Below are 24,073 nucleotides of genomic sequence, written 5' to 3' on the forward strand. Positions count from 1 at the left end.
GTGGGAAAATATCGCCATTTTGCAGATGAGAATACTGAAGTATAGAAAGGTGGAGCCATTTGCTCAAGCTTACGTGATAGGTAAGTGGAAGGGCTGGCCGTGAGCCTCTAGCCAGTGCTGTCCGGTAGGACTTTCTGTGATGATGGAAATGTCCTATAGCTGCACAGTCCAATAGAATAGCCACGGGTGTGGCTCAGAAGCTCGATTTTTAATTGGAATTTATTTGAATTTAAGAAGTCACACGTGGCTGGTAGCTACTGTATTGGACGGTGGAACACTAGACCTTGGGCTTTGCGCCGTTTTCCAGCACCGCACCTGAACAGCCACAGAAGCCAGATGGCAGCACTACACGTAGTCTGCCTGCTCTGAAGGCCCTGCAGTTCTAACCGTCTCCTCCGAAGCTGGCGGAGTGAGCTGCTTCTGCTTCCTGGGCCCCCAGTATTTTCCTCAGTTGGACTCCAAGCCCTCTGTGAGGGTTCTTTTCAGTGTAGTGGGCTTCCTGAGGGTAGGCTCAGGATTCACTCACCTCTGTGTCCCCAGCACCCAGGATCAGACCTGACCCACAACTCAGCAGCTGTTTTTGGGTGGGTTTTTAAGCCTCCCTAATAAAGAGGCAGTGTCAGTGGCCCAACACCACTTGATTCTCAAAACTAAAATGGGAAGGGAGCTGTGGAATTTTCCTTGCCTACAGGGGTGCACAGCAAGATGTCAAGAATGAACTTGGGGAGGGGAGGCTTCAGAGGAAGTAAATCTTTGTTATTATTTGGGGCTGTCTGGGTGTCAACCAGGAAGTGAAACTGACCAGCTGCTAGAAAGAAACCTACCTGTAAGTCGGGGCCTCTCAGCGAAGGTAAACAGCAGAGTGGGCGGACCAAGCCTGGGCTGCCCTTGCAGGTGGTGACCTGTGGGGTGGTGGCCAGTCCGGCCTGACTGGGTGAAGGAAGTGGCATCTTCTGCCTGTGACATCCTCATTGCTCAGATAAGAATCACCCAGTCCAGCGGAGCAGAATGGCCAGTGACAAGTCATGAGGCCATCAAACATGTCAGCTGCCCCAGATTGTGACAGGGTGTGGGTCTTGGGTATGTTGATTCTCTTTCCCCAAAAGTAGAGTCAGTGTTTTTTTAGCTGTCTGTCCCACACAGGGCACCTCTTGCCTGTGATTAATCCTTCATCCCATATTCCTGAACACTGTCTGGAGCCAGGAAGACTTGAATCTGGGTCCTAGCTTTCCCATTACTAGCTATCTGTTCTTAGGAAAATCATCTAACCTGTCTGAGTCTCTCGGTTTTTAATCTGTCGTATGGGGAGAATATCTTCCATGGGTGTTTTAAGTTTGAGAGAGAACATATGTCAAGAGCACTGTGGTTATCACTAGTAATAAGCATGCAGGGGGCCTCCGGCATAGTTCCGTGATCAAAGCTTCAGGCTAATTAGTCATTCAGAGTCATTGGAATAAACTTATTTTTCAAACTTGAAATAAGCTGTTTTATGCCCTCCAGTGTTGAGGCAGAGAAAATAAGGACGGGGTTTCTAGAAACTTAGATGATCTAATGGATGCTGTAGCTGGCTGGGCAGGTAGTTTACAGTTCAGCTTGATCAACGATCCTGCACGCAGCGCTGGCTTCCCCCCTCGATGGGCAGCTCCTGTGGCAGAGAATACTCATGCTCAGGGTATCTGTGTGGGGCATGACAGCTGTGCGTCATGGCGTTCAGCCCAGAGCATCTCCAGCCTCGTCCTTTGGACCTGCGGGCGGAGACTCGGACAAGTCTCTAAGTCTAGGTTGGATATATTCAGACTTGTAATGTGGTTAAGAATTCAGTTTAAACATTAGTTGCCAGTGCCAACATGCCTGCTCACATACTCACTCACCTTTTTGTTTTCCTATCCTGGCCAGTGGGGGGAGAAGAGGTATGTGGGCCCTGCCCCGAATGCAGGCCCCAGACGGGGACTCGGTGGTGCTTGGGGCCAGGATGAGTCATGCAGACACACAATTGCGGTGTTAGGGAACAGCCTGCTGGCAGAGTCCGCGCTAGCTTGCAGTGGTCCAGCTGAAAGAGCCAGTTACCAGAGGCTGGATGTGTGTGTGTGTGTGTGTGTGTGTGTGTGTGTGTGTGTGTTTTGTTTTGTTTTAACTTTTGTATAAAGATAAAAGAATATAGATTAAAAAAATACAAATTATAGAGAATAATAATACAATAAGCACCTTTGAAGCTCCCAGTTTCCCTCTGCTCCTCCCAGTGGGACTGGATTTTTCAAGTGGAATTTTATTTTTTTTAAGATTTTGTTTATTTATTTATTTGAGAGAGAGAGAGAGAGAGAGAGAGTGATCACTAGCCGGGGGTGAGGGGGCGGGCAGAGGGAAAGGGAGAAGCAGACTCCCTGCTGAGTCTGACACGGGACTCGATCCCAGGACCCCGAGATCATGACCTGAGCCTGAGCTGAAGGCAGCTGCTTTACCAACTGCACCACCCAGGTGCCCAGAGAATTTTATTTCTGAATGCCTGAGGCTCAGAGAGGGCAGAGGACTTGCCTGAAGTTTCAGTTTGTCAGTAACGGAGGCAGGGACTGGATAAGCCACCCTGTGGGTGTGGTGGGGAATTGGGTTCCATCTGCCCCAAGTAAGTCTGATGAAGGGTGAGCCTTTCATCTCATTCAGCCCTGGTCATCGCTGACATCTCTGACACCTGGTGCCTGGGACAAGCTGTCCTGTGCCCCAGGTCCCAGCACCGGGTGCTCTGGTGTATAGCTTTAATCCTGGCCTGTCGGCCAGCCAGCAAGAGTGAGTAGCAGCTCCCTGTTCCTGCAAAGGTCACTGCAGGCCAGAAGCCAACTGGATACGAGTGACAGTTCCTCCAGGCACATGGGAGTGTATCTTTGCAGCTGTCTGTAATTGCAGCCAGGAGCTGCATGGGAGCCTCTCCCAGACTCTGTGCACTTTGTCACCTTCTTGTCACCCTGTCTGAAATCCAGAGTGGCTAGAGGCAAGGGACAATGCCCTACCTGGGCTGTCAGGCCACAGGAGTTTTGTTTTAGGAATAGTGTGTATCTTTTTCAGCAAAATAATTTCCAGGAGACCCGAAAGAACCACCGAGAGGGGCGTCTGACTCTTGATTTCGGCTCAGGTTGTGATCTCAGGGTTCTGGAATCGAGCCCTGCGTTGGGCTCCACACTCACCTTGGAGTCTGCTTAAGACTCTCTCTGCCCCTCCACCCTGATCCCTAAAATAAATAAATAAATCTTAAAAAAAAAAAAAAGAACCACTGAGAAATGTAAATAGTGATGTGGGAGTGGAGGAGTGGCAAATAGATTTGTTCTCCTTTCTGGAGGTTGTAACATTGTTTACTAATAGTAATTCTCAATGCACGTATCCCTTTTTCCAGACTTCTTGTTCTGGGAGCAAGGAAGTCTCAGGAAGGCTTGAGTCAAGGCTTTATCCTCCCAGCTTTGAAAATCCAGAACCATGGAAATTTCAGGTCAGAGAAGAGGACCCTGCAAGCCCTCCAGGCTGTTGTTTCCACATTGTGGGAGCTCACAGACCACTGACACTTTTTAAAAAACTCTGGTGACAGAGTTGTCAACTTCTTGTTTTGCTGAAGACATTAAAATAGTCAACTGCCACCCATTCATCCCCATTTCATAAAAGAAAGGACTTTTTAACAACAACAACCAGCAACAAAGAGACACCCGTCATTTCTCATGAATCTTAAGTTCAAGACATTTACCTTTAACAAGAACTCTGAACTACCATGTTCTGGTTATCATCACCATGACACAGACCAGTGAAATCTCTGTTATAGACTGGTCTGGGCCTCTTATTTGCCAAGGGTCTGCAGCTGTAATCCCGTGGCTTGAAGCCTTGGCTGCATATTAGAATCGCCAGGGAAGCTGTTACAAGCTACTATGGATGCCTAGGCCCCACCCCTAGAGATTCTGATTTACTTAGATCAGGTGGAGCTCCCCCGTGATTTTATTTTGCAGCCAAATTGAGACTCGTGTAATCCTGTCCCCTTTCCGATGCATGAGCCCCTGGTATAGCCCCTGGTATAGTAGTTCTACCAAGTTTCTTTACAACCAAGACAAACAGCCTCAATGTTCAGAAGGTTCCCCATCTCTGAAATCTCCCCAAACTCTGATTTGGAAGAAGGGATTTCCTGAAGGTCAGGATCAGAGAGGGGAAGGGAACTTCTCTGTTCTTTAAGTGCTGGCTGGAACCCAGATCCATTGGTAAATTTTTTTTAAAGGCATTCTTTTCATTCGTTTATTTTAAATAATACTTATTAGTTTCTTTTAAAATACAATAAAGTGTAAAGAAAGAGATAAAAATAGCATATAATCCTACTGTCAGATACTCCTTATTGAATTCAAAGGGGGGAAGCACAGTGTGATAGGCAGATTAATGCTCCCCTCCCCACAAAGATATCCACTTTGTCCCCAGAACCTGTGAATATATTACTTCACGTGGCAAAAGGATTTCAAGTTAAGGATGTTCAGATGGGGAGATTAGCTTGGAGGTTTATCCGTTGGGGAGGGGAGAGTGTAATCCCCAAGGGCCCTTAAACAGTACAAGGGCTTGGAGGCAGGGGGCACATGGGGGATCTCTTCCACAGTTTTGCTGTGAACCTAAAACTGCTCTAAAAACTAAAGTCTATTTTCTAAAAAAGGTGGAAGAGGGAAGCGAAGGAGGAGGTCAGCGTGCTGCAGTGTAGCAAGGATTTATCTGGCGTTGCTGGGTGAAGTGGGAAGGGGGTCGTGAGGCAAGAACACAGCAGCCCCTTCTTGCTGTGAAGGCCAGTGGATGGCTTCTTCCCTAGAGCCTCCAGAGGGCACGAGGCCCTGAGGGTACCTTGATTTTAGCCTGTGAGACCCATCTTGGACTTCGGAGCTCCAGAACTGTAAGATAAACTGTGTACTGTTCAAGCCACAGCGTTTGTGGTGATTTACTGACAGCAGCCAGAGGAAATCCTCAGGATACCCCTGTGCCGGTTTCTCACTCGTTTACTCCCTGCGAGCCTCCTGCGAGTAGGCATTTTAGCCGTACTCTAGAGGCGGGGAAGCTGGGACTCAGGGAAACTTGCCAGCGGAGCAGGGATTTTAACCAAGGTGTTTGTCTTTCTAAGGCCAGGTTTGGGCACCCTGTCCTGCTCCTTCCCCTCCAGCTGCACCCCTCCTGCCTGCCAGTACCCGCCTGAGTGTCGGGGTCCTCCCTGTGGTTTCTGGGAGAGCTTCCTCCCTGGTGGGATCCCATAATCCCTCCGGGAGTGTGGGGGGATGGTGTGAGATAGGGTGTCAGAGATGTTCAAATCATCTAAGGAAAAGTGAAGGACGTTTGAAGAGAAAGGCTGGGAATCTAAGACATGAATTAAAGAAAATGGGAAATGTGTTCCTAAGACCCAGGGCTGTGGCACCATAGAGACTCTATGGGGGGCAGGGGGGTTCTAATCGCCATGGGTTCATGCTACCATTCCCACCTATGATCCCAGGTGAACGGACAGCACTGTGCTTGTGGAGAGGGAAGGAATTACCCTGCACACTCCCAGAGTGGGGGATAGAGGGCATTGTCTTGCTGAAATGCTCCACTGCGGTGCCCAGAGGCCTTCACAGTGTTGCCGACTGTAGCCATCCAGGCCCACAGTGGGAGGTGCAGAGACCAAACCTAGAACTTCCCATCAGCTTTGGGCATGGGAAGCCATTGACTCAAGGGTCTGAGGCTTGCCTCTTGGCACCCCGGAGCCTCTGAATCTGGAGGGGGAGGATTTTTGCCTCTGAGCTACACCAGGCTCTTCCTGGCCTCTCAGTCCTGTGGGGCCATCCCCACAAGAAAGGGTGCCAGGAAGAATCAGCATTTGGCTAACTGTCACCATCTGTCTTTGCAGTCCTGAGAAACATCTTTGTCCTCGCCTGCATCATTATTGTCTGCTCCCTGCTCTTCCCTGTCCTGTGGCACCTCTGGATTTATGCAGGAAGTGCCAACTCTAATTTCTTTTATGCCATCACGCTGACCTTCAACGTTGGGCAGGTAAGAGTCAAGGGCTGCACGGGGACAGGAGTTCATTTTGTAGCTTCAGACATTCGACAAAGGCCATGGGTTCTGCAAACTAGGCATTTGGACATGAGTGAGCGGACCGTTCTTCCCCTGAAGTAGCCCCTGGTCCAGTAGAGAAGATTAAAGAAGAGAGCAGTAGAAAAGCTGAATTCGGTGGGCATTTATTCGGCACCATGCTGAGCCATCGCCCCAGGGAATTCTCCTAGCAAGCCTGTGAGATAGTGTTATCACTACTTTACAAAGAGCAATCAAGGCTCGCTCACACAGGTTGTCTCTTGCCCAAGGTGGTTGGAGGAGCCAAGAACCAAATCCAGGGAAGGCTCCATTTCTGAGGCCGCCCTCTTTCTGTAACAGCTCTGGGCTGCGTGGCACTGTAGTGGGTGCAGTGGTGGGGCGGGGGCTGCTTGGGGAGCAGGGGTAGGGGGAGGAGAGACTTTCCACACTGGGACAGCAGGAGCAAAGGCAGGGAGATGAGAACTAGTTCGGTCTACCTATTGGGTAAGTCGGAACACAAATCATGGGGCTGGGAGTAGCGAGTGAGGGGGCTGTAGGGGTCAGAGAATGAGAGTTACCAGCTAGGAGCTCCGATCCCCCCGACCCAGGGAGAGCCCCTCCCTGGGTGCCACAGAGCAGCGGTTCTCAGAATCGGGGCGAAGGGGATGTTGTTAAGAATGTGGATGCCCTGTTAATGTTTTAAGTCCTGTAGTTAAGTTGTGACTGTCACAATTACACAGCTTTGTCCAAAAAAACAAACAAAACCAGATTCCCTGATCCCACCCCTAAGAATGTTGAGCCAATAGACATGGAAAACAGGGTCAGGAATTTGTGGGTTTTTTTTTTTTAAAGATTTTATTTATTTATTCGACAGAGATAGAGACAGCCAGCGAGAGAGGGAACACAAGCAGGGGGAGTGGGAGACGAAGAAGCAGGCTCATAGTGAAGGAGCCTGATGTGGGGCTCGATCCCATAATGCCGGGATAACGCCCTGAGCCGAAGGCAGACTCGTAACTGCTGTGCCACCCAGGCGCCCCAGGAATTTGTGTTTTTAATTAAGTTTTCCCGGAGATTCTGCGGCGGGTGGTCCAGCAGACTTCTCTGAAGTTCCCTTAGGACAGCTCCATCTTCCTTGTGGGGTCTGATGAGAATCAGTTTTACCATTTACCATTTCAATTGCTGTTGGCACAGCCAAGCCTTTCCTGTGCTTGATGGACTGGATGGGAAGCCAGGCGAACTGGAGAGACTAATGATGCCAGTGAATGGTCCCCCGGGAGAGCCTTGCCTCCAAGGTTAGCTGCTGGGAAGGAAGAGGGCAGGAGTTTGGGCTTTCGTAATGAGTGATGGGTCTGGTATTTCCTGCATGGACCTTTCTGGACAATTAATGTCCAGCCCAGCTATTTATCCTGGTTTGCGAACAGCAGGAAGAGAGACAGAGGGCTCTGTAGCCTGGGGGGGGACCGTGCTGGAGGGTCCGTTCTGTCACACACACAAGTTTATTCATGCTGGATGCTCAGCTCCGCCCGTGTCCGAGTTAACAGAAATGTGCAGGATTCAGCCTAATACTCGAGGAAATCCAGAAGGTTGTTCCGGCCCTTCTGTCTTGCTGTAATCCCTTTAATTATCCTTTGAAAGTGATAGCTGGCATGTGAGGGCATCGGGCCACCCTGGGCCTCTGCGGAGTTTGGCAAACGCTCCAGTGAACTAGGCCACAGCTTGTCCGGTCATGAGTGTCAGGGGTGGGTAAGGAATACAGTGGCAGTGATCATGAGGTCTTCATGGAACTTGGCAGATAACAGCTTTTTCCCCTGTGGCTTTGTGAGGGAAGGGTGTCCATCAGTGGTAGGGGAGATGCTCGCAAGTGCTCAGGGGCTGTCGAAGGCAGGAGAGACTGGACTGGTGGAGAACGGGGCTAGGGGTGGGAACGAAACGCCAGCTAGATGGAGCGTGCTAGTTAGTGGCTGAGCTGTGGGGGAAAAACCAGGCTGAGCCCTTGGCGTTGTCTTTTTACCTTTAAGTTTTAATCTCTTTTTAAAATTTACTTTTAATCAGATGAGTAATACATGCATTCATTATTGCTGGGAAAAGAAATCAAACAAAATAGAAGCATATGGAATGAGATAGGGCCACCAGGGTCCCTGTCTCTTCCCACCCCAGGGCAGACGTCATGATTGGGATTGGTGTGGGGTGCCTTTGCAGATGTTGTCTGTGCGTTTACGACCGCTGTCAGTACGCATGCACGCGTGCCGAGCTTGTCCGTGTGTACGAAGATATGGCCTCCTACTCTGGCCACTACTCTCGGACTTGCAGTGTTTCACCTGATGACCTCCTCTTGACACTGGTTGCAAGAGGCCGTGGGCAGGAGGACCTTGATTGATTTGACTAGGTAGGCCTCTGCTGATGGACATCGAGGCTATTTCTGGTTGTTCTGCTATAAATGGAAGAGCCCTGGGCTTCCCTCCACATAAGCTCATACACACATGCCAGGGTTTTCTCAGGACGGACTCCAGGTGGTGAGATTTACTGGGTCAGAGGACATGTGCCTTGTGCATTTTGACAGATACTGCCACGTTGCCCTTCAGACAGGTCATACCAACCTCCAGGCCTCCCAGCTCTGGCCCAAGTGCCCGTCAGCTGGCAGTTTGTGCAGACATCACACACCTGTGTCCTCGGCCACCTCGGGTCTGGACTCTTGAGTCAGACAACTTTGTCAGGTCAGATGTTTTCTGGGACTGCTGGCTGTGTTTGGGCGCTGTGGTGGCTGCTGCCAGATCACTAAAGGGACATGTCACATGGGGACACTTACTCACCAAGGCAGTCTCTCAAGTCCTGTCACTGTCCCGGAGCATTGACTGAGGCAGAAGAGCGCCCCTGGGAGGGTTAGACACACCTGCCTCAGGGGGTTGGGAGCCACAGAGCACAAATACGAGACAGCTAGAATTTTAGTAACTATTAAGCGTCCCCTCCTTAAAAAGGCCTTCCGTGAGGTTCCCCTGCTCCACTGTCTCCATCTTAGCCCGCCTGTTTCCTTCCTAACACTCACCCGGTTTGTAAGTTTATATTATTGTTTCTCTCTCTGCCTCCCCCACTCGCCTGTGTGCTTCGTGCGAGCAGAGCTCGGTCTGTCCTTCCCACTGCAGGACCCCAGCTACCGGCTTTGTGCTTGGCATAGAGCAGTTGTTTAGCAAACGGTTGCTGAATGAATGAATGGCCAGGGAGATGGCCAGGGAGAGCATAGCTTGGTTAGGGGCCCAGTGTGCAGAGTAACCACTGGAGGAATCTAACTAGTGGGAACAGAATCACCTTTCCTGTTGTGAGTGGTCCGGGAGAGCCCTGGGGAGCAAGGAGTAGCAGCTGGGCCTTTCAGACATGGAGAATAAGAGGTCTGGGAGGTGGGCAGGTGGGGGGCCACATGGCCCCCACCGGCTGAGGTTAGTGGGTAGCAGCTCTGTCCCTAACCCCTCTCCAGCTTCTGCCAGAACCTGATCTCTGTAGCTGGGGAAGCCCCCACCTGTCCTCCACTGATCAAGCCAGCCCCTGCTTCCATCTGACCTACACTCAGTGCTTCCTTTGAGATGCATGGCATTTGGGGACATGTCTTCAGTCCCATGGATGGCTTTTCTCAGCTCTTCTAGCTGGGACTATACCTTAAAGCCCCCTGGTCCTCCGTCTCCCCTCCCTGGGCAAGACTGACCAGAGCTGTCCTGGGAACCAGATGAGCATGGATTTGCAGCTGGCATCCAGAGCCCGGTCTGTCGCTGGTCGGTGCGGAACTGAATGTGGAGAACATCTTGACCCACAGATTTTAAGTCCTGCTCTGTTTGAGTCGGTCAGTGCCACACTCTGTTATGTGACAAACTGTTGATAAATTCTTAGTTCTACCAGCAGGTAAACTAGTGACTGAGGCTCCATCCTTTCCCCTGGGGCCATTAAGTAGTTTGCAGCTTGTGGTGTGGATCATTTGTTAATTATAATTGTGCCTCCCAGTCAGTAACCAGGAAATGACAACAGTAAAACATCCAAGGAGGGGTGTGTGTGTGTGAGCTGGTGCGTGTGTGAGCGCGTGCATGTGCTCACAAGAAAGGCTGGGGAGAAGGAGGGATTGAGATTGGTTGATTGAGGTCCTTTTTTACTTCCTCACTGTGTGACCTTCCCCAAGTGACTTCTCTGGGTTGCAGTTTTCTTAAAACCAGGCTTGATAACCCAGCCTCAGTGGGTGTTGAGAGGATTGGGCATGTGTGGGTCCTGTTGTCATTATTCATATGTTGATATGAGAAGTAGCACTGGTGACTTGCTCTTCGGGGATCCAGAGCAAATCCCCAGGGAAACATTCAGACTGATGAACAGAAGGAAGGTGAACAAACTTCTTCCTTTTTTTTTAAAAAAAAAAACTCTTTTCTCCCGCAGAATGAAAAACAGTCATCAAGGATTACATATAAACCAAAAGTAATATGTTGAGGGGCACCTGGGTGGCTCAGTTGGTTAAGCATCCGACTCCTGGTGTCAGCTCAGGTCTTGATCTCAGGGTGGTGAGTTCAAGCCCTGCGTGGGGCTTCATGCTGGGTGTGGAGCCTACTTAAACAAACAAAAAAAGTCATGTATCTAAATTTAGCTTTTTTTAAAGAGTAAGATAAAACATCCCACTCACCCCCATTCATCTTAAAAACAGGGAACATGAGGAAATCTCTTCCTAAAATTATAATTAATAGTGGCTCATGTTTCAAGAGTGCCTACTAGGGGCTGGGCCCATATGATCCCTTTAATCTTCTGGATCATGTGCTTATGTGGCCTTCTGAACGCTTCCTCGGTGTCCACGTGTCCTTGTGTGCTCCTGGAGAAGGGTTCTATTTATGTGTGTGTTATTATTGGCATCATGATGAAAATACAACTTTTTTCCTTTTAATAAAACATCTTGGCGATCTTTCCCTGTTTGTGTAGGAAGGAAGCCCCTCACCACAGTTGACACAGCTGCTCCCCTCCTGGGGGCCCCATAAGCTGTTTTCCTTTGTTTCCATCATAAGGAATTCACTTAGTCCTTGTGACAGCCCTTTGAAGGAGGCACTAGTACTCTCCTCGCCTGGTACCAGTGAGGAAGCGGAGGCTTGGAAGTCCCCAGGCTCTGAGGGGGGTGTTTACTCATGCTTTTGTTTCTCATGCCCCCTTGCTAGACTGGGGGCTCCCTGAGGGCAGCCCTGGTCTATCTTGCTCACGACCATATCCCCAGCACCAAGAACATTCAGTGACTGTTCATTGATGAGTAAGTGGAATGAGCTGGGATCTAAAACCACATTTTTATGACCAGTGATCTCATATAATCCTGTGTACCCTAACCTCCCAGTGCTAGCATCTGTTTAGGACAGAGCTGGGCCTGTGGCAAGCCCTTGGATTCCTAGGGGGTCAGAGCCAGAGCCCCCTTCCTGTCTTCCCCTGTGGCTGTCCTTGGGAGCCCCACTCCTATTCTATGTCCGTGTTGAAAATAGATTCCCCACTGTCCAAAACAGTGTCCCAGCTGTGTCTGGAACATTCCATGAGCTGCTGCCTCCCACCGTTGAGATGCCAGCTCCTATCCCTTCTCTTCATAGTGCAGACCCTGTAGATCCAAGGCTGGCCTTGCTGTGGCCTTTCTGCTCTCGGTCTCCAGGGAGGCCTGGAGCCCTGGGGTCTGGGTGCCAGCCCTCTTGTTGGGTCCTGCTCAGGACTTGCTTATCTACTCCACACATGAAAGCACGGTCCTGTCTCCTGGGATTACCTTCTAGTGGGTCTGGTGTGTCGTTCCGGGGAATGGGCCTGTGAGGAGGTGAATATTTGGGGACATGTGGGGCAGATCATCAGTGGTGGGGTGGTGTGTAGCCCCCATTTGTGGACAGCCAGGGCCCATTTCAGATTTCATTCCGTGGGTCTGTGTGGTCCTGGCTGCAAGATCCTGAGTCTGCACGTGGGAAGAGGTGTTCCTTCTGGCAGGAGGTGCCTGTGGCCCAGGCTGTAGCCCTTGTCCTCGTCCAGCTGCCTGCTTTTTTGCCTTTTGCACTGGTGGCCTTTTGCCAGGTCTTCGTTCATTCCTTTGTCCCTCCTATCCTCCAACTTCTAGCTCGGCGCTCAGCATCCCAAGTGTGGTTCTCCGAGGCCCTTCCCCGCCTACAACCAGAGTGACAGGAAAAGCCTGAGCTAAATATAGGGAGGCAAGGCCAGCAGAAAGCCTGGGTTTGGAGGCCCGGCCTCTGCAGTGACTCCCAGCCCCATCTGTCCTGGCTCGCTGGCCTAGGCAAGTCTCATAACTCCTTGGGCCTAATTAATTTATTTGTATATATTGGGCACTTGCTGTGTGCCAGGCACTCTGCTAACAGTGAGTGAGACCCAGCCCTGCTTCGTAGGAGCCCATGGTCTGAGGGAGAGAAAGAAAAGGAGCCAGGCAGGGCCAAGGCGGCCCGGTGGTGCTGTGAATGGGGTTAAAAAGCTGGGGAGCTCAGAGTCACAGTGGGTAAGGAAGCTTCTGTGGGGAGGCAGCCTGTACATGGGTGCCTGGGGGCGGGTAGGAGCTAACTGGGCTCTCTGTGGTGAGACCTGTGGGGAGGAGAACGGGAGCGAGCGGGTGCGGAAGGCTGTCCCGTGGGCTTGGCGTGCATCGCTGGACAGCGTGAGCCCTGTCATGCTGAGGACCGGGCTGAGCCCATGGGCTTTGGCTAAGGATGACCGTGATCCCATTGCTGCTTGGAAAACCTCATCGTACCGGGAGGGGAAGAGGTGAAGGGTGTGAGCCGGAATCTGGAGCTGTTGAAACCTGGCGAGAGGTGATAGCAGCTTCTGTTTCCTCTGCCTAGAAGGATGGCTGTGAGGACTCGGTAAGGAGTTGGGTGGGGAAAGCTTTTGTGAATTGAAAAGTGCCACCTATATGACAATTACCATCATCCCGATTTTCGTCTTATGTTGTGACCTTCCAGACCCCGAGACGGGGGTCCAGTGATTTTCCCATTGTTTGCGTCTTTAGAGCTAGAGGGTGGAGCTCTGTTTCTCCATCACCTCCCACACGTGTCCATTCAGGCCTGAGCTGGGTCACACCAAAGCCCATCGAGCCCCACAAGTGGACCATCAGCCCCTTCTGCTCCCATATTCCGAGGTGTGAGGCAGTGCGGGCAGAGGTGCTGTGCTTCGATTGCCTGTGGTGACGACCTCGTGAGCTCCCCCAAGGGCAGGTTGGCCGTCAGGGGTCAGCATCTCCAGCCCAAGCCATGCCTGCGGTGACAGCACCTGCCTCTCTGGGAAGCTGCTGCAGCCCAGGGGCCAGTGTCAGCTGAGGTTGCTTTTCTGAGCGCCCCAGCTCCTGGACACACTGAATTAACAGCCTTCGCTGGCTCCAAGGTCTCGGATACTTTTTTTGCCTTTTTCCAAAAAACCCTCAGTCTTCTAGGTTAAGTGACAGGGCTGGGACCTGGTAATGCAGCCTCAAAAGGGGTCTCAGTGTAGACCATGGGTTAGCATGGGACCATAACAGGACCCATATGTGGGGGTGCAGTCCTTTCACCCCCTCCCAGAATCCTTAGAGAGGCAATGGGGGCAATGGAGAAGAACTAAGGTTCGGGCCTCAGGCAGGACTAGCATTGCAGCCTAAAGCTTGCCTTACCCGCATGTGACCCTGGGCAAGACCCTTGACCTTGGAGTTTGCTCATCTGTAAGTGGGGCTTATAAACCCTAGCCCAGAATGTTTTGAAAAGTCAATGATATGCTTTTTTTTTTTTAAACTGAGGTGTAGTTGACACACAATGTTACATTGGTTTGGGGTGTACAACTTAGTGATTCGACAGCTCTGTTGTGCTGTGCTGACCACCAGGGTAGCTGCCATCTGTCCCCACGCAGTGCTGCGACAGTCGCACAGACTGTGCCCCCTGTGCTGTACCCTTCATCTCCGTGACCTGTTCATAATGGGAAGCCTGGACCCCCACTCCCCTTCATCCATTCTGCCTGCCCCTTATCCCCCTCCTGATGCTTTTTTGTTAAAGGGCCTGGCCCCGGGCAGCACCCAGAACTTGTCGGTTTCCCTTTCTCTCCATTTTCCCAGCCTGTGGTGGAGCGTGTTAAAAAAAAAAAAAGAATGGGCTGCTCTTCAGGTCTTTGAAAACAAAGAGGAACAGAGCAAGAACTAGGAGCCACTACTGTGGGTAAACTAGTTTATCACTCACTTTACAGATGTGGAAAATGCAGCTTAAGGTAGGGAAAGTGACTTACATAGGGTCGCACAGCCATTAATTCGTCCGTGCTATTTCTACTGCCCCTCACCCAACTCCCACTGCCCAGACTGGGCAGAGGGGCTCTGGGTCTATAGCTCCTGTGTTGCCTGAACCCCAGGGCCTCTGGGAAATCCCTTCTCCTTAGCCCAAATGGAAAGCCTCAAGGTCAGAAGAGGTTGTCTCGGCCAGCCTGGTTTCCACAAGATGCCTTCCCTGTGGGGGCAGGGCACCCAGTCGGGACTAGTGACTTTGGTTCCACACAGACCAAGCCAGCACACGGGGCTCTTTCTCCATGCTACCCTCCCCTGACACTTCATCATGAAAATTTTCAGACACAGCAAACTCGAAAGACTGACTAAACATTGAACACCCACATACCTGCCACCTAGACTCTACCATTAACATTTTATATACTTCTGTGATCACAAATTATCCATTCCTCAATCCATCTTATTTTTAAAATATATTTCAAAGTGAAGTACGGACATCACTACATTTCCTACTAAATATCTCAGCACATATATCATTAACCGAGTTCAGTACTTACTTACATTTTTCTTATGTGAAATTTACATACAATGAAAAACACAACTCTTAACATGTACATTTTCCAAAGCTGCCTTTCAGCAACATATTTTGTGAGGTTCATTTATATTGTTGCAAATGACAGTAGTACGTTGCTTAATTTTCTTTTTTTTTAAGCTCCACACCCAGTGTGGAGCCCAGTGCAGGGCTTGAACTCACAACCCTGAGATCAAGACCTGAGCTGGTATCAGAGTTAGATGTTTAACCGACTGAGCCTTTAGGCATCCCGGTACACTGCTTTTTTTAAACAAACTTTTTTTTTTCAAAGATTTTGAGAGAACACAAGCTGGCGAGGTAGGGGGGCAGAGGGAGAGGGAGAAGCAGACTCTCTAATGAGCAGGAAGCCTGACACAGGGCTCAATCCCACAACCCCAGGATCATGACTTGGGCTGAAGGCAGATGCTTAACTGACTGAGCCACCCAGGTGCCCCTTAAATAAACTTTTAAATTACAGAATAACTTTATTTTTTTTAAAAGATTTTATTTATTTATTTGACAGAGATAGAGACAGCCAGCGAGAGAGGGAACACAAGCAGGGGGAGTGGGAGAGGAAGAAGCAGGCTCATAGCAGAGGAGCCTGATGTGGGGCTCGATCCCACAACGCCAGGATCACACCCTGAGCCGAAGGCAGACGCTTAACCGCTGTGCCACCCAGGCACCCCCAGAATAACTTTAGATACAGGAAGTTTCCATATGCCCCACACCCAGGATCCAAGCCAGGGAACCACATTAAAGTGTCCTGTCTCTCCCATGTCCTCTGTCCAGTTTCTCACTCTGTCCTATGTTTGATGACTGGACAGTCTTGAGGAGCACTGGCCAGGTATCTTGTAGAGTGTCCCCACTTTGGGTTTGCCTGTAGAGTGTCCCCACTTTGGGTTTGTCTGGTGTTTTTCTCGTAAGACCGGGGTTTGGATTTTTGGAATGCTCAGCTTGTACATGCTGGCCCCCTGATCTCGTACTGATGTTTCCCTTCATCATTTGTTCAAGAAAGTGTCTGCAGGGTTTCTCCAGTGTAGGATTACTGTTTTCTGGGGGCGCCTGGGTGGCACAGTGGTTAAAGCGTCTGCCTTCGGCTCAGGGCATGATCCCGGCGTTGTGAGATCGAGCCCCACATCAGGCTCTTCTGCTATGAGCCTGCTTCTTCCTCTCCCACTCCCCCTGCTTGTGTTCCCTCTCTTGCTGGCTGTCTCTATCTCTGTCAAATAAATAAATAAAATCTTAAAAACAAACAAACAAACAAACAAAAAGAATTACTGTTTTCTCTTTCCCTGCACTGTTCTTTGGAAGCGAGTTACTGCGTCTGGCCCACCCTCAGGCAAAGGTTGGGGTCACAGGCAAGAATTAAGCTCCACCTCCTGCAAGAGGGAATGTCCACATATATTATTTGGAATTATTCTGTAAGGATTCCAAAAGGAGTTCTCCCTAATTTATTTATTCAGTCATTTATTGGCTGTTTTTTTAATTGCTATTTTAATCAATGTAATACATATACATAATTTACATTGTTAAGGATTGTAAGGAAAAAGAATAGCTCCCTAAGGCCTTAGAGTTATTTGTTCTGGTTCTTTTAAATACCATGCGTACTCTACTATTTGTATTTTTTTTTTTTTAAGATTTTATTTATTTATTCGACAGAGATAGAGACAGCCAGTGAGAGAAGGAACACAAGCAGGGGAGTGGGAGAGGAAGAAGCAGGCTCATAGCAGAGGAGCCTGATGTGGGGCTCGAACCCATAATGCCGGGATCACGCCCTGAGCTGAAGGCAGACATTTAACCGCTGTGCCACCCAGGCGCCCCACTATTTGTATTTCTTGATTTATTTTTGTTTTATATTAGATTGAACTGTATGAAATTTCCAGTATTCAACCATTTTTGATCTGCAAAAATGGCCATTTCATATGGTTCAACCTGATACCTAGTATTTTGACTTTCTAATCCTTGTGTAGCTGATGGTGTGTGTCACTGGCATTGGTTTATTTTGTTTCATTGTGAATTGTGATTTTGTATTTGACCCTCATCAGACCTGGTTTTGAGAGTCAGCCCCCACCTGCTCAGCCACAGCTCCAGGCTCTCCATCCCCAGACCGGGCACCTTGGGCCTGGGTGAGAAAGGGGCTGCAGGATGTGCGGTCAGCCTTTGCTGTGGTAACTGCCCCCCACAGGTGGCTGTGGGGCAAGGCCTCTGGGGCCCCCGGGGCTGTCTGCTCCACTCATATCCTCAGATGCAAGTTCTCTGTCCTGTGACAGACTGGGCCCCAGGTGCGTCACCTTGCGGGGTCATGGCCACTAGGACAGCTCTCCTAGTGTAGCCTTAGGCCAACTATTGAACCCTTTGTGCCTCAGTTTTCTCATCTGTAAGATGGAGACCATCAGCCTTCCAGATGGGCTCCTCTGATAAAGTGGCAAGACCTTGTCCTAAGGCAGCCCTGGTGTTGGTCCTCAGCTCTTCCTTCAGGCCCGTCCATGTTCTTTCTGGCCAGGGTAAGAGGCTGCCCAGGACAGGGGTCTCGGGGGAGCAGGGGAGGCAGAGGCCAAGATCCCAGACTCAGCTCAACCTCTGACCTGCTCTGTAGACCCTTGCCAGGTGCTCCCCTGCTCTGGGCTTCCATCTTCTCATCTGTGCCAACAGCTGGTTGGGGCTGATTGACTATGAGGCCTCTACGGGGCTGAGACCTGGGGTTGTGAGCCCTTCTGCCCTCCTCCTGCCCCAGGCCCTGGGGGTCTTGGCATGTAACGGGATTGTAAGACGGTGCTTCTTCCTCTCTGGGCCTCTGTGAGGGGGATGGTAGCCTGAGCTTCTGGGGCTGTTTTGATTCTGTGGCCCATACAGGGAAAGCAGACTGAGCTGGACATGGATACCAGGGTGGCAGAACCCCTTGGGGACCCTTTCCAGTCCAGGGGAGGAGCCACAGTCATCAGGCAGTCACACAGATGAAAGAAAAACTAATTTGGATGAATTTGTGTTATGAAATAGAGGTTAAAGGGGCCAAGGCCCAATCTGGGGGGTGTGGGAGGACTTCTGTAAGGAAGTGATCCTTCCTGAGACCTGAAGGGTAAGGAGATGTTGACTGGATGAAAGGGAAGAGAACATTCCAGGCAGAGGGAACAGCAGAGATCCTGCAGCAGGAGGAAAGAGGCCAGTGTGGCTGGAGCGGGAGAGAGGGTGAGGCGTGCACACGGGCAGGGACCAGGCGCAAAGCCTCAGGCCCCAAAGGAGTTTGATCTTCACTCTAAGAGCCCTAGAGGACCTTCCAGCGGGGAAGTAACGGGACCAGATCTGTTCTGAAAAGCAAGCTCTGGCTGCTAGGGAGAATAGACTGGGCAGGGAGGAAGGTTGTAGGGGGTGGGTGGTTTGGGACCAGGGAGCCCAAAGAGGAGACTGCTGTTGTTTAGAGGACAGTGGCTTTGTCCAGGGTGATAGCTGTAAGGACGAGTAGAAATGGGTGGATCTGAGAGAGTCTGGGGGATCGAACCACCAGGACTTAGCAGCCTTGTGTCCGGCAGGGGAAGTATCAGGTGATTCTGTGGCCTCAGCACCTGGAAGGAAGATGGGGGGTATGGGCTCCCAGTGGGAGAAGCAGCTTTGACAGGGGCTCAGCTGTACAGCGGAGGAGCCCGTGGGCACCGAAGGGGTGAGGTGGAGGGGCCTCTGGTTGCACAGGTACCATTCTGGTGTTCAGAGACCAGAGCTGGGAGGGGGGCATAAACCCACAGGGGTGGGGTGGGATGGGGCAGTACAGGCAACTTCCGAAGGGCAAGACCTTGCAGGGTCTCCCCAACACCTGCCTAGCCCCTCAGCGCTGCTCACACCTTCTCTCTCCGCGCAGATCCTGCTCATCTCGGATTACTTCTATGCCTTCCTGCGGCGGGAGTACTACCTCACACACGGCCTCCACTTGACGGCCAAGGACGGCACAGAGGCCATGCTCGTGCTCAAGTAGGCCTGGCTGGACACAGGGCTGCACGGACTTCAGGGGGTGGAAGGGCCGGAAGCTGGGCCCAGCCCTCTAGCCAGAGCTGCCAGCAGAGTCCTCAGGCAAATGAGGTTCGAGTCCAGGGTTACGAATCTCTGGCACCAGAGAGGAACCATGGTGGGGAGTAGCCAGGAGCACTTCCCCTTGGACCCCCCCTTTTTGGCTCTGCATACCAGGAAGCTCCCCGTGATGCTGGATAGGGGAAGAAGCAGGGGAGCAGGATTTGTTAAGTTGTGGCTACTTAATAAATGTTTTTTGTTATGAGGAAATCTATCCTGGGCCCACACTGAACTGGAAAGGGTGGGCTTGGCCTCTAACACCACCCCGGTATACTACACACTGGTGTGGGTTTCCAGAATGAGCCCCAAGTCCACAGCACACAAGTCTGTTCCCTGGCGAGCTGAGACAGACTGGCATGAGACAGCCCCACCGGCAGCCCTCCCCATGCCCCAAACAGCTGGAGGCAAAGGGCCAGGCAGGCCTGAGCAATCTTTATTCTGCAGAGGGACAATGACCACAGATCCATACACCATGTCAAGACCAGGTGAGCCAGGGGCCAGTCCTTCAGGGGTGGGCAGGTCCAGGCAGGGGTGGGGGCAGTGTCTCAGGTGAGGGAGGGGCAGATGGGCAGGGGCCTAAAAAAAAAGACAAATCACACGAGCAGGGGTGCTGGGGGCTGTTCCCTCCCCTCCCCCCTCCCCCATCCCAGCCAGCACCCAGGGGGGCAACCCCAACAATAACTGGCCCAGGATCCACCCAGGGGCTGAGTAANCCGCACTCCCAGGCCAACCCCCCCCTACTGGGGTTCAGAAGCCGAAGGTTTCCTGGGAGGCGTAGACCATGTAGAGGAAGCCATCGTCGTCCTTCTCCTGCTCATAGATGTCCGCAATGGGTGTGGACACGCTCACCATGCTGTGCTGGTTCACCAGCAGGAAGAAGGCCTGCGTGGGGTTCAGCTGCAGGCGGCGCCTGGGGTGGGCAGAAGAGCAAGCCGACTGTGAGGGGGCCTGGCTCCTGGGTGGGTGGAGCCCTGACCCCTCCACCTCTCCCCAAAAGGATTCTGGGGGGGCTTCACACCCATCCCAGACCCTTCTAGAAGCCCTCACCTCTGACCTGACACTGACCCCAGTCCTGACCTTGACCTTTCCCAACCTCCCCCAGAACAGGGATTCAAGGCTTGGCTGGCAAGGGCCCCGCCCTCCCCAAAAGGACCCAAGCCCCCTCTGCTGCTGCCCACACACCGGATAATCTTGACCAACTCGCTCATGTTGACATGGTCTGGGACCAGGAACTTGGTCTTGTCCAGGACCGGCAGCTGCTTCTCACCCTTGTAGCGCTCTATGATCACCTAGGGGTGGGGCGGGGGATGCGTGAGCCGGGCGGGGCCTGGAGCCCTGGGGATGGGAGGGGGCGGCGGGACTCACCGGGATCTTGCTGGGGTGCTGGTCGCGGATCTGCTGCACCTCCTTACAGCGGTCGGCTGCGGACAGCGGGCGGGNCCCCGAGCCCCCGCCCCCAGGGCCGTCAGGCCGCAGGGCCTGGCACCCGCGGGGCTCGGAGGCGAGGCCCCGGCCCAGGCCTGAACCTGCCTCCCCGCCCGGGGGTCCAGCCCGAGTCTGACGTCACGGGGCTGACGTCGCCTGCGGCAGTCAGGGTCAGTCGCGGCACCCCCACTCCGCGCCCGCTGACCGCCCGCCGGGCCTCACCGAAGGTCCGCCGCTGCTTGAAAGGCCGGTCCGAGGGCATCGCGCGGGCCCGGCGGGGCGCGCAGGCCGGGGCTCCGGGGCGCGCGGCTGGGGGCTCTGTCTGAGGTTCGGGGGCTCCGCGCCTCGCGCTCAAGGGCTCCGGGGCTCGAGCTGAGCCTGGCGGCGGTGGCTCGGGGAGGTAACTCACCCGGGTGACGTCAGGTCACAACATTCCTTAAAGGGGAGGCCGGCGCGCTGCTCCCATTGGGCCGACGCAAAACCCCGCCCGCCCGGACCCGTGACGTCACAGCGCAGAGAGCTGGACTCCGGGCCAGCGCCGCGAAGGGGCGGGGCTCCCGTGGCGCGTCACAGTCCTGTGACGTCATGGGCTGCCGTCCCCTCTCCCCGAGGCCGGGGCTGAGAGACTGCCAGGCCTGCGGGCAGTTGGGCCGGCTGACTCGCGGCTCCCGCAGCGGGAGCTCAGCATCTTTCTGTTCCCGCTGGTGCTAAGTCATCCCACAGCACACGGAGTCTGTTCGGTTCCAGCGATGGTCCGAGGCACTGGGATTGACGACAGTGAACAACCTAAGACCTCCTCACCTTCGTGGAGCTCATGGTTAGAGCAGGGTGGGGGGCGGGAAGCTAGGGTGGGGGGATTAAAACATGAAAGAACAAGACGCTAAAAAGGAACACAGGTTTTAAAAGGAATTTCTGGAATTAGAAAAACCATTAAAATTCAGGTCTCAAAGGATGAGACAAGAAAGTAGATTAGACACAGCAGAAGATAAGTCACTGACCTGGAGGAGAGATCAGAAGCAACTCACTAGAGAAACTAGGTGATGGACAATGGAAAAGGGGAGGGGACAGGTTTGTGAAGTGAGACAAGTTACAGGTCCAATCAGAATTCCAGGAGAGAAAAAAAGTGGGAGAGGCAGTTCCTGAAGAAGAGCTTCCAAACTTGATTAAAGACCAGGATCCTCACATAAAATCCAGAGCAGGATAAATAAAAGTAACATCTTGGCACTTTGTACTGAATTTGCAGAACTCTAAAGGGAAGATAGGAAAATAGTGTGCAACTGGTAAACATGTAAGCAGATCTAGAAAGCGGAACATGAGCAATGAGGATCAATTTGTGGGGTACAAGATGAGGAGTAGAGGACGCAGCAACATGTGAGACTGAAGAGGGTAATCGGTGCAAGTGCTCTAAGACGCCTGACTGATTTAAGGGGAGCAGGATGAAGATACTGATAATTGTCCAGCTTTGTAAATCCAAGCGTGTATTTCATCACTAAAAGAATGGAAAATGTCACTGCCAAAGCAGAAAAGGAGAAAAAAGTAGTAAAAAGAATGGTATAGGATACCAAACCAGAGGTAAAAAAAAGGTTTTACACTCACCTATTAAAACAAATGATCAGACTGGCCAAGAAAAATAAAATGCAGCCCTACGTGATGTTTACAAGAGGACACTTAAAATGTAAGTGCACCTAGGGTAAAACGATGGGGAAGGTTTACTAGAGAAGAGCTAACCAGAAGGTGTATCGACAGCAAAAATCAGAAAAAATAGGCTTTTGGGGCGCCTGGGTGGCACGGCGGTTGGGCGTCTGCCTTCGGCTCAGGGCGTGATCCCAGCGTTATGGGTTCGAGCCCCACATCAGGCTCCTCTGCTATGAGCCTGCTTCTTCCTCTCCCACTCCCCCTGCTTGTGTTCCCTCTCTCGCTGGCTGTCTCTATCTCTGTCAAATAAATAAAATCTTTAAAAAAAAAAAAAAGAAAAAATAGGCTTTAAGACAGAAGACATTATTAGAGATAAAGAGGAGACCACAAAATGATGAAAAGTACAACTTTTAGGAAGACATAACAGTTCTTGTAAAACATACAAGTTAGAGGTTTAAAAGGCTCAAAATGTATAAAACAAAAGTGATAAATACAAGGAGAAATTACCAGATGTTCCATCACAGTGAGAGATTTGAGACCTCTTTCAGTAACTGATAGACCCAGCAGCCAAAAAAAGGATATAGAAGATATTAATAAACGAACCCTGATAGAACCCTGAACCCAATATTGTTACTTTCAAGTACACAAGAAACATTTACAAAAACATGATCTAAAAAATGGCTCCAAGATGAATCTCAAAGGTATCAAATAGTCTGTCCATTTCATACAGCACATATTTCTGTGATCACAGACCGGAGCCAAGTAAACTCCAAATGTTTGGACCTTTAAACATCTAAAAAGCTTTTTACTCAAAGATGAAATTCTATAGAAATGAAAACTAGATCAAAAAATGAAGAACATATATAAAAACTCATGGTAGGGGGAAGGCAACTAAAGCAACATTTAGATGATTTATAGCCTTATTTTTTTTAATGATTTTTTATTATATTATGTTAGTCACCATACAGTACATCCCCGGCTTCCGATGTTAAAGCTAGATGATTCATTAGTTGCCACCTGGGTGGCTCATTTGGTTGAGCAGCTGACTCACGGTTTTCGGCTCAGGTCATGATCTCAGGGTCCAGGGACTGAGCCCCATGTTGGGGGTTCTCCCACCCCCCCCCGCCCCCCGCCTTCTCTCTCCCTTCCTCTGTCCCTCCCCCTGCTTGTGTGCATACACTCTCTCAAATAAATAAATAAACCAAAAAAGATTTATTTGAGAGAGTGTAGGGTGTAGGGGCAGAGGGGGAGAAAGAATCTCCAGCAGACTCCCCGCTGAGCACAGAGCCTGATGCAGGCTGATCTCATGACCCTGAGATCACAATCAGATGCTTAACTGACTGAGCCACCCAGGTGCTCCTAAAGAATTTTAAAAAGGAGGAACAGTGTCAACCCAAAGTGGAAAGAAGATAATGATGCAGAACAGAAATTGATGAAATAGAGAACGAAAACACGGATGGACCACAAAACAAAGTGGGGGGCCTTTGAAGAGACCAATAAAATGAACATTAATGTGCAAAAGGGACATAACTATCGTTTCTAGCAAAAATGATAAAAATAAGAATGTTATAAACTTTATGCCAGTCAATTTAAAACTTAGATGAAATGGGCAATTTTCTAGAAAAGAATAATTTGCCAATACTAATTTAAAAAGAAATATGCAAAATGAGTAGCCATATACCTCAAAAAAACTAATCCAGATGGTTTTCTAGGTGAGTTCTCCCCCTCAACAAAAAACCCTGCAACAGACATCATAGTTAATGGTAAAACACCATACTAGATGGTAAAAAGTTAAGCATTATTCCCTTTAAAGCCAGGAACAAAATTTTGAATTTTGTCATTGAACACAATGCGACACTGTATCACGGTCCCAGCCAGAGCACCAGGCCAAGAAAAAGAAAGGAGAAGCATAACTATCAGCCGGAAGGGGCAGAGGAATCCACGACCAATAGAGGACTACTAACTAATATGAACTAATACCATACTACGTTTTAGAGAAAGATGGGGAAACAGGAACTCTCCACACTGCTGATGCGAGTGTAAATCTTTTCAGCCACTCTACAATCTGCCACCATCTACAGAAACTGAAGATGCCGATATCCGATATCCTACAGACCAGGAATGCCACCTGCTGT

At 50.9% G+C, this 24,073-nt stretch overlaps 2 protein-coding genes across 3 annotated transcripts in view; one reads left to right on the plus strand and one right to left on the minus strand.

Moving 5' to 3' along the window:
* The window catches only part of PIGU (phosphatidylinositol glycan anchor biosynthesis class U), an 89,570-nt gene extending 70,482 nt beyond the window's left edge, over positions 1–19,088 (plus strand). For both annotated transcript variants that reach the window (XM_002916396.4, XM_011221241.3), the window contains 2 exons: positions 5,876–6,018; positions 18,673–19,088. In XM_002916396.4, coding sequence (XP_002916442.1) covers positions 5,876–6,018; positions 18,673–18,786 — 257 coding nt within the window. In that variant the 3' untranslated portion in view covers positions 18,787–19,088. The remainder of the gene's footprint in view (positions 1–5,875; positions 6,019–18,672) is intronic.
* Positions 19,089–19,289: 201 nt separating this feature from the next.
* Positions 19,290–20,708, minus strand: MAP1LC3A (microtubule associated protein 1 light chain 3 alpha). The gene is made up of 5 exons (XM_034640152.1): positions 20,526–20,708; positions 20,244–20,299; positions 20,061–20,167; positions 19,620–19,788; positions 19,290–19,454 (listed from the first exon to the last, which is right to left on the minus strand). Exons 1-4 carry the CDS (start codon positions 20,563–20,565, stop codon positions 19,626–19,628), a joined length of 366 nt encoding a protein of 121 aa, XP_034496043.1. The 5' UTR covers positions 20,566–20,708; the 3' UTR covers positions 19,290–19,454; positions 19,620–19,625.
* Positions 20,709–24,073: the final 3,365 nt, after the last annotated feature.

This window comes from Ailuropoda melanoleuca, chromosome 13, assembly GCF_002007445.2.
Source record: "Ailuropoda melanoleuca isolate Jingjing chromosome 13, ASM200744v2, whole genome shotgun sequence".
NCBI lineage: Eukaryota > Metazoa > Chordata > Mammalia > Carnivora > Ursidae > Ailuropoda > Ailuropoda melanoleuca.

Bases quoted from the DNA above. Each gene is read 5' to 3' on its own strand.
- MAP1LC3A (XM_034640152.1), bottom strand. From the start codon at position 20,565: ATGCCCTCGGACCGGCCTTTCAAGCAGCGGCGGACCTTCG. The intron at 20,300-20,525 runs GTGAGGCCCGGC...CGCTGTCCGCAG, and splicing joins CAAGCAGCGGCGGACCTTCG to CCGACCGCTGTAAGGAGGTG. The intron at 20,168-20,243 runs GTGAGTCCCGCC...CCCCACCCCTAG, and splicing joins AGCACCCCAGCAAGATCCCG to GTGATCATAGAGCGCTACAA.